Raw genomic sequence first — 13,773 nt, forward strand, 5'->3', positions numbered from 1 at the left:
CACGCTCGCTTCGCTCGCTCGGCTCGTGCGTTGTGGTCACAATTCATATTTAGAAAGAAAGAAAGAAAGAAAGAAAGAAAAGTTTATTTTGGCTCCAAAAATGTACCACCTAAAGCTAAGACTAGAACTAGCACTAAAACTATGTTACTAGGTGACACAGCAGGATACCAAAAAGGGTCTCCACTCAGCATGTGTTGCCGCACATTATGTGCAGTAACGCTGGTTTTCTGTGGAGCCCAAACGTTAAATAAACATGTATGCATGAGCCAGTTCCTTTGCCCTAGTCAGACGGAGAAAAAAAAATTAAAAAAAAAGAAGAAATTAAGAAATTAAAACCATAGACAAAGGGAGAAGTGATTTACTAACCACTTCTCGCTTCTCTCGTAGTACCAAAATGTTTCTTTTTTCGGCATATCACGATGTGCCCGGTATAGAGCTAGAAATATCGACGAATGCGTTGCTCTCATCGATCTGCCGTATTGTTTCTCAGGCACATCGTGATATGCCTGGCCAAATTTTAGGCATATCATGAAATGGCGCCATTTCACGATATGCCTAGGAATTTCGTGATCTAGCAGATTTTACGATCGGCCGCCGACATATATATGTAAATATGCATGTGCTGGGCTCAGGCCTGAAATGTCTGTTTTCCTAAAATGTACAATTCTCAAAACGTCTGCCTTTTCACAATGTTAGCACTTCTATTTTGTCAACTTTCTCAAAATGTCTGCTATTTAAAATGTGTACAATCTCAGGAAGTCGTCTATTCATAATGTTTACATTCCTATAATATTAGCATTACCATAATTTCTGCTTTCCCGTTATGTTCACTTTTTTAAATAGGCTATAGTCTTGTTATGTTTGTGTTCCCATAATGTCGGCTTTATTTTCAAATCAATGTTCTAAATGTAAAGGTTTAAGTTTATTGTTTGCATACTTACTCTTTGATAACATAAATATCTATAACTAATATAAAATTACTGGCATTCAAGATCACTTTAATGAATAATGACGTTTAGATGAAATTTGAAGACCATGATTGGAGACATTTTGGGAATAAGACTTTTCTGAAAAGCGAACATTATACAAAAACTGAGACAGGCAATTTTAAATAGCTGACATTTTGAGAAGCTGACATTATGCAAAAGACGTGTTGACATTCTGAAAAGCAGACATTTTGCGAAAAATACATTTTAGGAAAACGGATATTTCAGGTCTGAGCCATGTGCGGGTCAAATCTTGCAAGTTCAATTTGACGCACTTCCAGTAGCTTAAAATTTGGCATACATATGTAAATCTGGTGACCATACAATGATCTGGTAGTGACATCCTGGTTCCTGGTACTCCGGCCAGGATCGTCTCCGCAAGAGGGAACTCCTCAACGGTTAATGGCATCGACTTGAAACTTGGTACATGGTTCTTCTTGATATATGGTTCGGACGACAATGGAAGTAAAGTCAACAAATAGTACAGTCTGCAATAAAAGCTCGTGTTAAACTTGAAATTATTAACAAAACCTTATTAATTAGGTCACTACGGGATGTACAAACGTACACCTGATGATGTAACAATGATAATCTCAAAACTATATCTATATCTAAATAATCTGGTCTATTGTTCTCATATTATCTCACTACGTTTGCTTGTATAGTAAGCATGATGTCATCCCATTCTAGGGTTCCGTAGCCAAAATGGCACAAAAGGAACCGTTGTAGTTTCGCCATGTCTGTCTGTCTGTCCGTCCGCGGCTTTGCTCAGACCTTATCAGTGCTAGAACGCTGTAGTTTTGCACGGATATAATGTAGCAACTATGCCGATAATTAATGTGATTTGTCTCTATTATATGTTTTCAATAACTATAATATAATAGGTACATGTAATATAATTAATATAATATAATGTTATTTTTGACACTGTTTATTTTTAATAAACTGACAGCATATTTAATTTTTTCCGTGTGTTTAAATTTTTTGACATATGATATTTGATAGCTATTGCATCTCTTTATATTATAAAAAATACCATAAATATTGTACACCACGCATGTGGTAGATTACGGTCATAATATGTTCAGAATTATCTATATAACTTTATTTTGTACCCGTTATCACAATAAATATATTATGATTATGAAAAATTGTAAGATATTTAATTTAACAAAATATTACTTGATTTTTTTCGTAACGGCTGCGGAACCCTTGCGCCTAGAATGACAAAGAAGTTTTGTTAAAAAATATTTTCGAAATGAAAAATAAAGGACCTGCGGCTGTGAGCGTAAGTGTGACTAAAGCCGTATTCACATTGTCTGTCGAGTTGTGTCGTGACGCATCAGCAGGGCTACTACGAAACTCGAAACTCGAAGTTTGTGCCGTGCGGTCCCTCTGACACTGTGTCTGACACGCCAAGAGCGCAGACAGCGGTATCGGCAATTTTTGAAAAAATATTAGCTTTCTTTTACAAATATACAATTTTACTCGCAAATGTGATGAAAAACATTGTATGTCGCACGGGCGGTACTAGAATTACGAACACCGACTCATTAAAGCCCTCAGTCTACGACTTCGGGCTTCTAATAGACTCTCGTTCGTAATTCCTTATTTACCGCCCTTAAGACACAATGTACTATTAGAGACAAATATTGCGTGCGAGCGAGTACCCCTTTAAAGGCTACGGAAACTGAACCTGTACAGTCAGTTTCGCTTTCTACCGTCCCACGACGGGAAGTGCATTCACCGTTGCATAAAATCTTACCGTATAACCTAACCATCATAAAGTTGGAAAACCCCCGACTTTGTCACTTCAAAGTTCAATATCGCAAAAACGGGTATACTGATTTTGAAACATGTCTAAGAACCGTAGAAAACCTGCTTGCAAATAAATAAACCGCATTCAAATCGGTCCACTCGTTTAAGAGCTACGGTACCACAGATAGACACACATAACGGACAAACTTATGACACCCCTCTTTTTGCGTCGGGGGTTGATGAGCATATGACTACTGTCAAGGTAATAAGAATGTTTAGATCATTTAGAGCAGTAGTTCCCAAACTTATTTTTCTCGTGGACCACTTTCAAAATTTTACTGGTTTCGGTGGACCCCCTGCACACATTTCTACCACATTCTTAAAGTCGCCAAAAAATAAAAATTGTGTCGCTTCTGAGTTCTGTCCAGTCGCTTGCCCTATTAAAATATTATCTGCTTGGTTAGGTACTTAAAACAATGTAGGTAGGCCCTTATAAAAACTATGCTTACATTTTGGCTCTTTACTATCAAAAGCAGATAAATTTTCGTGGACCCCCATTAACATCTTATGGACCCCCATTTTTTGTTCACGCCTACGTAGACCCCCAGCAAGTCTCCCGTGGACCCCTGGGGGTCCACCTGGACCACTTTGGGAATCACTGATTTAGAGGAACACTGCTGCTCATATACTTCTATTTCTGCTTGTACTTTTTAGGGTGGTAGGACCTTGTGCAAGGTCCGTCCGGATTGCTACCACCATCTTGCTCGCTAATCCTGCCGTGAAGCAGCAGTGCTTACACTGTTGTTTCGGCGTGGAGAGTAAGACAGCCGGTGAAATTACTGGCACTTGAGGTATCCCATCTTAGGCCTCTAGGTTGGCAACGCGTCTGCAACGCTGGTGTTGCAGATGTTTATGGGCGGTGGTGATCTCTTACCATCAGGACACCCACTTGCTCGTTTGCCATCCAGTCGAATAAAAATAAAAAATTGTGTGAATAATACGAATGTTTGCTCTCGGGTCTTTTATGTTTTATATGTATTTATCTAGATATAAATTAAATATGTTTATCGATTGTCTCATCCCAGCCTATATACGTCCCACTGCTGGGCACAGGCCTCCTCTCAGAACAAGAGGGCTTGGGCCATAGTTCCCACGCGGCCCAGTGCGGATTGGGAACTTCGCACGCACCATTGAATCGTTTCGCAGGTTTGTGCAGGTTTCCTCACGATGTTTTTCTTCACCGCAAAGCTCGTGGTAAATTTGAAACGTAACTCCGCACATGAATTTCGAAAAACTCAGAGGTGCGAGCCGGGGTTCGCACCCAGACCCTCTGCTTGACAGGCGACAGGTCAAACCACTAGGCCACCACAGCTTTGGGACTAGGTCAATTGGTATCAATTGTCCCATGATATATGTTTGTTGTTTGTAAATTGATACAGTCTTATTTAGAACCTCTTCTTTTTGAAGTCGGTTAAGAATATCGATTCACAGAGCAACCAGAAAAAGATACTAGTGCTGGGAATCGAACCCAAGTACTCAGCATTCCGTGCTGCGTGCTATATTAAGATCTCAATTTGATTGCTTAATAGCGACATCTCTTGTCCGGGTGAGCGGTTAGTTCCAATGGAGTGTTGAAAGTTTCTCGATGAGGGCTACAACATAGATGTCGCTAGTGTCGCTGCTTAAGTGATTAAATAAGAAAACAAACAAGCTGAGATGGTGCTGGAGGTGGTTCATAGGAGAAATTTGTGTCTGTACTCCTGTCCAGGGTGTGAGGTATAGCACGCAGCACGGAATGCTGAGGACCTGGGTTCGATTCCCAGCGCTGGTCACTTTTTCTGGTTTTTCTGTGCGTCTACATTTCAGTTTGTATTTTCGATATGGTTTTTTTTTTATACGACTGGAAGGCAAACGAGCAAGTGGGTGTCCTGATGGTAAGATGTCACCACCGCCCATAAACATCTGCAACACCAGGGGTATTGCAGATGCGTTGCCAACCTAGAGGCCTAAGATGGGATACCTCAAGTGCCAGTAATTTCACCGGCTGTCTTACTCTCCACGCCGAAACACAACAATGCAAGCACTGCTGCTTCACGGCAGGATTAGCGAGCAAGATGGTGGTAGCAATCCGGGGGATTTTACGGGATGAATGTAAAAGTAACAAAATTTGGAGTTGAAATAAAAATACAAAAAGACTCCAAACACCAATCTTGATTCGGTTAAGAATACTTTAGTGCCGATTTACTTTTACCAAACTTTCCAAGTCCATGCAGGATTATTATTTTATAGCTTTTATTACATTATTTTATTACATATCAGTAACGTAATGTAAGCTTGGACGTTACATAATTCGGAAATCGAAAGTAATGAGAAGAATGAAGCTGGATCAAGTGCGAGTCCGATTTGAGCTTTGATGATATTATGTATGAATTAAAATAAGTTTATGTTAAAAAAAAAAAAAAAAAAATGCTTTTCTTGCTGACTGTATTTGTATTTTTTCTTGTCATCCAGACAGTGGAGTAGCTATCGGAGGGCTGGACGGGGCAGTGCCCCTGGGCCCCAAGCTTAGGGGGCCCCTCGGACTGATTTACAAACTATAAATGACAAATCTGGAGTACGTCGAATTCGGAACACGACGAATACATAACAAACGATTTTAAATAGCTTAGTTGGGGCCCTGGTTTATTTTTTGCACCAGCGCCTTTGGTTACCTAGGGACGCCACTGCATCTAGACCAGCGTTTCTTAACCTTTTTCAGTCCGCGGACCCCTAGACAATCAAGCATGATTTCAAGGACCCCTTTTATAAAAAAACAGGAATAAGTTTAGGTCAATTTTTATTAATTCAATGTCTATAGATAAGACGGCGGACCCCCATACACATACTCGTGGACCCCCAGGGGTCCGCGGACCACAGGTTAAGAAACGCTGATCTAGACTAATTCCGTGCCAAATTTCAAGTCTTCCTGCGGAGACGATCCTGGCCGGACGGCTGCAGGTGGTAGGACCTTGTGCAAGGTCCGCCCGGATTGCTACTACCATTTTGCTCGCTAATCCTGCCGTGAAGCAGCAGTGCTTGCACTGTTCTGTTTCGGCGTGGAGAGTAAGACAGCCGGTGAAATTACTGGCACTTTAGGTATCCCATCTTAGGCCTTTAGGTTGGCCTCTAGGATGTCTATGGGCGGTGGTGATCTCTTACCATCAGGAGACCCACTTGCTCGTTTGCCAACCAGTCGAATAAAAAAAAACGACCGGAATATCACTGCCATTAGGGACTTCACAGAGCTCAAGAGTATTAGACTTGATTTTTCCTTTCCCGGTTTTATTTGAAAGGTTTTTAAAGCTGTCGGGTTTTTTTTATTTCATACTTTTTATGTGCTACTGTGAAAAGCTTGTGTTTTAAACACGCTGATAGAAAAACTAGCCCTCTCCATGTTTTTAGTACTGCCTTTTCGCAACGTAACGTTTGGCAACCTGTTTCATTTCGCAACTTTTCATTTCGCAAACTCTAAAACTGTAAACATTTCAGGACACCTATAGTAAATTTGATATATTTGTCTTGCCTTGCGCAGTCAGCCTAAAAAGCGAGCGACGCCGCGCTTTTATGTAGACGATATTCTTGCTTGAGTCAATGGCCCGCATAGGTTCCGTAGCTAGACTTGTGGTTGTGGTTGTCGGTATCCAGTTTCAGCTACTGAACAGTGGGCGCGAGTCTCCACTTTGTTCTTAGTAGATCACACTATTTTTACTAATATTATAAACGTGAAAGTTTGTATGGATGGATGTTTGTTTGTATTTCACGCAAAAACTACAGAACGGATTTGCATTAAAGAACTCCGGACCTAAAGTATGGAAATTGTGGTTTTAGTTAAATATCTTTAGATATTGATATGTTATAAGATTGGTTTTTGGAATCTTTTTGTATTTTTTATAACTCCAAATTTTGTTACTTTTACGGTCATCCCGTAAAACCCATATCGAAAGTAAAACTGAAATATAGATAGATGCACAGACAAACCAGAAAAATAAGACCAGCGCTGGGAATCGAACCCGGGTCCTCGGCATTCCGTGCCGCGTGCTATACCGCTACACCACAGTTGGTCAACGGCACAGACACGAATTTCTCCTATGCACCACATATCTCAGCCTGTTTGCTTCTTATTTAGCCACTTAAGCAGCGACACTAGCGACATCTATGCTGTAGCCCTCATCGAGAAACTTTCAGCACCCCATTGGATTGGAACTAACCGCTCACCCGGACAAGAGATATCGTTTTATACCAATCCAAAAACCAATCTTAATTTGATTGCGAATATAATATCATATCATAATACGTCTGAGGTTTTAATAACAATGTACTTAGTGTTTGCGCCATTTTAGCTAGTTTATATTATGACATTTAGGTTACACCCTCAACTTTTTTTTTAAACATTCTATCTAATATTTAACTGAACTGAACTGTTGTTTGCTGCTTTGCTTTTTGATGTTGTGAGGACTGGTGCACCTGAGTATCTCCACGAAAAGCTGAAATGGTCGTCGATGGCAGCTAGATACCGAACGAACAGAGCCTGTGTACTCTGCCCGTACAGACACAGGACAGCTGCATTTCGGGGAAGTTTTAGGTATCTTGCCTCGAAGTGTTGGAATAACATCCCTCCTATCCTATTCGAGGAGTTCGTTCAAGGCAGATGTTTATGCAAAGGTTTAAAACATATTTATTGGATTGCCAGAAGCTTCAGGTCAATGCTTAGTACTACCCGGTATCGTCGGTTCTATTTGACAACCAGGCTGCGAAAATCTTTGTCTTTGTTTTTGCTTGTATCAGGTACCTATATTCAAAGAATGTCTGTTATGTTTGTTTGTTATTTGAACCTTAAATTATACATTATAGTAACTTTGAGTAAAAATTGTATGTGACTGAGTGCGTCAACTCCTACTGGTTCCGGCAGGATATCAGCGCTGTGAGAGCAATGTCGCAGCACATGCTGAGTCGGCGCCTTTTCGCGGCTGTGCCGTGACAACTGGCATTGTCATGGCATGTTTGTGAATAAAGTTTTTTATCTATCTATCTATCTATCTAATATTTTAAGACTAATTTATACAAAATGGACTTTCTAACAAATCACCGCTTAAATGTACAACGAACAAACAACAAAATCATCAATATTAAAATTCACATACAAATCACTTTCGAGTTTGTCTTGTGTTTTTACAAAGTTATATTTGCCTCTACATTTTACGTTTACTACGAAAAGTCAACCTTATATCAATAGGTTTACGCTTCACGTGTCAATAGTTTAAACGCAAAGCTGTTCTGTAAAAAAACACGACTGTTTCACTTAAATTACTTAAAAATCGTCTTTAATGTCAAAGGTGAAAGAACTTTGGTGTATGTATTTAAGTTTTGTTCAGTTACAAAGTTGTAATTGCGGCTAAAAGTGGCGCTTTTGTTAGGAAATCAATAGAATTTGTATGGGAGTAATTTAGTTCCGGATTTGTCCGAGTGCAGGGATAAGTTTGTTAAGATTTGCCATAGTGCAATAGAACAATGTTATAGTTTGCGGCTAAAAGTGGCGCTATTTTGAATAGTGTAAAGAATTTGTATGCGAGTAATTTTGTTCCGGATTTGTCCAAGTGCAGAGTTAAGCTTGTTTTGCTCTGTCATACTCATGTATGGAAAGTATGAAATTGCTTTCGTTTCGCGTTTGTATGAAAATGACATGTGGTCCTTTTACACTCATGGTCAGACTTAATAGTTGAATTTAATAGTCAACATAGATAAGTTGAAAAGCCCGACATTGTCATTTCAAAATTCAGTTCCAACATGTCTAAGAACCATCGCTAGAAATCCTGCTTTCAATTAAAAAAAGAGCTTTCAAATCGGTTCACCCGTTTAAGAGCTACGGTGCCACAGACAGACACACACACACACAGACACACTCAGACATACAGACACACATAGCGGTCAAACTTTTAACACCCCTTTTTGTGTGTCGGGGATTAAAAACTAACAAAAATGCAACGTTGCCAGCTCAGCAGGTAAGTATCGGCTCTTAAAGGCCGGCAACGGACCAATGACTCTCCTCGAGTAGTTGGTACTCATGGACGGAGGTGATTATTTACCATCAGATGACCCGTTTGCTCGTTTTCCTCTCTCTGAATAAAAAATATAAGCTCAAAGTCACTCAGAGGGCTATGGAGAGGGCTATGCTCGGGGTTTCTCTGCGGGATAGAATCAGAAATGATGATATCCGCAGTAGAACTAAGGTTACCGACATAGCCCGAAGAATTGCGAAACTGAAGTGGCAGTGGGCGGGGCACATTGCTCGCAGGACTGATGGCCGATGGGGTCAGAAGGTTCTCGAATGGCGTCCGCGGACCGGGAGACGAGCTGTCGGTAGGCCTCCAACAAGATGGAGCGGCGACCTGGTTAAGATCGCGGGATCGCGGTGGATGCGGAAAGCACAAGACCGGTCTGAGTGGAGAGCCTTGGGGGAGGCCTATGTCCAGCAGTGGACGTCTTTCGGCTGACATGATGAATGAAAAATATAATAACAACCATTTAAATAATACTTAATATTAATAGTATTTAACTGACCAATATTTTCCTTGATTCCAGGAGAAAATCTACGACACACCTTGCGACGTATCCCGGCCCTCAACCCCCGAGAAAACCAGCTTCCGAAAACTAGTGGAGAACTTCGAGAAGCCGGATAAGCCGGTGCTGAAACCGAAACCGATATTGAAGCCGATGAGCTCAGAGAACCTGTGTGCGAGCGGGACGCAGAAACGGTTCAAGAAGTACGCGACGGAGAGGAGATTGAGGAAGCTGGATGGGAGCGAGGTCCGGTTTGTTAAAGAGAAGAACGTTCAGTTGGACGTTGATCGACAGAATGTGAGTAGCCATTCAGATTTGTCATACTTGGAGCGTTTTTACATTATCCGATCCGATATCCGATATCCGATACCCAGCCCAAGATTTGACAAGTATCAGATAATATTTGCCCCCTTCGGCCGCGTACGTAACCGGAGTTTCGTAACCGGTTGCGAGAGAAAACTTTTTCGGTCTTTTTAGAAACCGGTTGCGAAAGAAAACTATTTTGTACTTATACGAAACCAGTTACGAACGAACACTTTTTGTTCTTGCACGAAACTAGGATCAGTGATCGACTTCTGGTTTTTTGCTGAAGCTTATTTTCACAGTAGTATTTTTTTTTTCAATTAGAATCGACAGACAGTGTTGACGGAGCGCCGCTCTCGCGGAGCTACTCTTGGGTAGTTTTGGCCCTCGGCCGATGTAAACTAAACATAACCTTAACCTACCTATGTTTCTGTGTCGATTAAAATTGGGAAATTGAAAGTTGTGAATGAGTTTCAAAAGAAGATTCTATGTTCTGTATGGGTAACCAGTTTAGTAAACAGAATTATTTTTCTTCATTCGAAACCAGGTTTCCGAAAGTTAAAAAAAAATCTGTTTTCTAAACTCTTTATTGTACAAAATAAGTAAACAGTCACATATATTGACTTAAGTTCATATGTCCCCTGGATAATAAGGTGTATATAGTCTTTGCTGACTTTTTTAACGGTCGAGAGGTTTCGTACAAAGAAGAAGTGTTCGATCGTAACTGGTTACGAATAAGTAGAAATTAGTTATTGATCGCAACTGGTTTCGTACAAGACAGAAATAGTCTTCGATCGCAACTGGTTACGAATAAAGCTATTGTCGCAATTCGCAAGACAGAAATAGTCTTCGATCGCAACTTACGAAAGCTCTGTTGCATACCGAAAGGTATCTGTCATGTGTTGCAATTTAGCACGATTTCTCTATTGGGAACAAAAGATGATTACACATTCATCATCATAATAATGTAGTATTTCAATTAATATGCATGTTATTTCACTACTATTTTTAATCAAACATTGTCCCAAGAGTAGAAAAACAGTACCCTGTTGCCAGATTATGATTAATATAAAAATAACTAGCTTTTGCCCGCGGCTCCGCCCGCGCGGTATTCGGTTATCGCGCGCTGTTCCCTCGGGAACTGTGCATTTTTCCGGGATAAAAAGTAGCCTATGTCACTCTCGGGCCCATAAACTATCTCTATGCCAAAAATCACGTCGATCCGTCGCTCCGACGACGGACAAACACACAAACATACAAACCTAGTATATGGATGGATTGATAAGATTGTCATGTGTGCATACATTTATACACAATACTGTATTTATGATGGGAAACCATTTTTATTTTACTGTTCATCATAATTTGAAGAGAAAGTTGGCAGGGGACTGTTAAAATTTTCCAATTAGTGGAGAAATACCCAAATTAATACATTACAGGGAAAGAATATAAAGTATTCATTTAAACACTTGAATTGAATAGTAAGGGGCTGTTTCACCATCCATTGATTAGTGTTAACTGGCGGTTAGGTGTGATGCCGTCTCTATTTGTTTTGTTGGTATAGACGCAGACGGCATCACATTTAACCGTCGGTTAACGCTAATCAATGTATGGTGAAACAGCCCCTAAATCTTTTAAATAAATTCGCGAATGCTTCGAAATCGTTAGAGACGTTTCCAAGATTCCCGAAATATATAAAATATAGTGGCAATGGGCAGGCCACATCGCTCGAAGAACAGATAACCGTTGGGGGAGAAAAGTCCTCGAGTGGCGACCACGAACCGGAAGACGAAGCGTTGGCAGGCCTCCCACCAGGTGGACTGACGACATCGTGAGAGTAGCGGGAAACCGGTGGATGCAAGTGGCGAGTTGTCGTTCATTGTGGCGTTCTAAGGGGGAGGCCTTTGTCCAGCAGTGGACGTCTTCGGGCTGATGATGATGATGATGATGATAAAATATACAAGAATTGCTCATATGTGTCAGAGCGCGCAATCCAACCGAAGCCAAGGCGCTCCGCCAACCTCCGAGTGACCAGCCAGCCAAATTTAACCCGTCGCGCGACCAACGACCTTTTTGGGTAAATTTGGACCCTACCCTACCCTATCTTACCCTACCCTGCCCTACCCTATCTTAAAGGGTGATCGAAACTAGTAACAAAAATGGACTAATCACGAGTACTTAGATACGCGCCGCTGTGGCGCGCAGGGCGTCCGACGGGTTAACTGAACGGGTGTGGAATTAATGAACGACTCCTTGAATGTAACCAGTGTTGTCACATCTACTAACTTTTTGGTAGATCTACCTATTTCGCCTCCGTTCTACCTATCTACCACCCTTGGCCTCAAATCTACCTATTTTTCAAAATATTAAAATTGTAAGCAATTTTCCACGCGTGTACTGAAATGCTACTTACTATCGAATTTAGCCTATCTTGTAATTTCATTTAAACGGAACGCGTTAATCAAGTGGAGATCCTAACTGAACATTTGAGATGATTTAATAAGAATATGGATAAACTAAACATCACGAATAAGTAATTTAAAACATTTTTAATCATTAATAATGTATTAACCTTGAGTTGGTAGATCTACCTATTTTCCATTTCAAATTCCACCAATTTCTACTAATTTTTGTATCCTGTTCTACCGTTTTTTCAAAATTGTATGTGACAACACTGAATGTAACTAGTTTGAGAGCACAGTAATGGAAATGTACTATAGGCATTTTGGCTCGCTCGCTCTAGTTTCCCGTTCTAATATTAGTAATATTTACCGATCAGATCAATACTCGATATTGCTGCAATAATCAGTTTAGCGAACGATACCATTGATAGTTGACAGGACAGGGACGAAACGAGTCATCGATTTGGCCAATAATAATATCAAACGTCTCTTTCGTCGTTTTGTTTAAATTTTTATAGATTTATAAACCGTCATCGATACTTTATTTAAGTAACTGACGGTTCCAAAAACACGAAAATTTCATCAAAATCGGTTGGACGAGAAATGGTTTCGCAAATAATAAGACTATTCCACGACAAACAAACGATAGCGCCATCTAATCTACAGGCAGCGGCATCTATGGGTCTATACACGAACTAAACCAAAATTGAAAAACTCATTGCGGGACGGGACACTTGACAGTGGCGCCACCATCTATACAAAAGAGGTGCTTCTATACAGACTAGGTTTTGCCCGTGACTTAGTCCATTTGTCCGCGCAGTATTCTTTGGTGAGGTTCTTTTTTTAATAGATTCTAAATGACACGTCTAATTTTAGAAATAACATAGAAGCAGAGTCAAATTCCGCCCCCTTTTCATCCATTCAGGGTTTCCGGAACAAATACTATTCTGTCCTTCCTAGGGTCTTAAATTACCTGCCAAATTTTATCTAAATTGGTTTAAAAAAGGTAATAAACAAACTTCAACAAGACAAGTTATGATTAAACCAGGTCACCGTGTGCTCTACATGTACTGAACAAACAGCGCCATCTAGCGTACAATAGCGGACCTCTCATCAACATTGCTTTTCCTACTCCTCAATAGGTGGCGTTAGTAGTTCCATATTTTGCAGCTAGATAGTTTTTTTTTATTTTTCCTTCACCTACTTTGCGGAGGTCACGACATCTGTGAAACCAATATTTAAGTATTGTGCCATTGTAAAAATGCTCTAGCTACAGACAGAACGATTTAATCTTCTCAGTAATTTATGGTAATTTGGAGTTATATAAAAGTAGTTTGGAATTTATTAACGGGACTTTACTAACTCGGCAGAATTTTGACATTAGTTCTCCTTATGCAATCAGTTCTTCATGTAGCTTTGTGTCATTCACTCCAACTCTCGTGGCACTACCTGTACTAAGCACTTCTCCCATATCGAAAATACAAACTGAGACATGGATGCACAGAAAAACCAGAAAAAGAGACCAGCGCTGGGAATCGAATCGAGGTCCTCAGCAATCCGTGCTGCGTGCTATAACACCTATACCACCGCTGGACAGGAATCTAGACACGATTTTTTCCTATGCATTCATATCTCAGGTTGCTTATTTCTACTACGCTACTTCTGCAGCAGCACTAGCGACATCTATGTTCCGCTCTCATCGAGAGACGTCACACTCTTTCGGAACC

General features: G+C 40.5%; 1 protein-coding gene across 2 annotated transcripts in view; it reads left to right on the forward strand.

The window, feature by feature from the left end:
• LOC141443984 (uncharacterized) overlaps positions 1 to 13,773 on the forward strand; it is a 127,386-nt gene that overhangs the window by 19,574 nt on the left and 94,039 nt on the right. Inside the window, exon 2 of one of the 2 annotated variants that reach the window (XM_074109429.1) lies at positions 9,363 to 9,638. The exons of the other annotated variant lie outside the window; for it this stretch is intronic. Coding sequence (XP_073965530.1) covers positions 9,363 to 9,638 — 276 coding nt within the window. The remainder of the gene's footprint in view (positions 1 to 9,362; positions 9,639 to 13,773) is intronic. 2 annotated transcript variants of the gene reach the window in all.

Source organism: Choristoneura fumiferana, chromosome 28 (genome assembly GCF_025370935.1).
Source record: "Choristoneura fumiferana chromosome 28, NRCan_CFum_1, whole genome shotgun sequence".
Lineage (NCBI taxonomy): Eukaryota > Metazoa > Arthropoda > Insecta > Lepidoptera > Tortricidae > Choristoneura > Choristoneura fumiferana.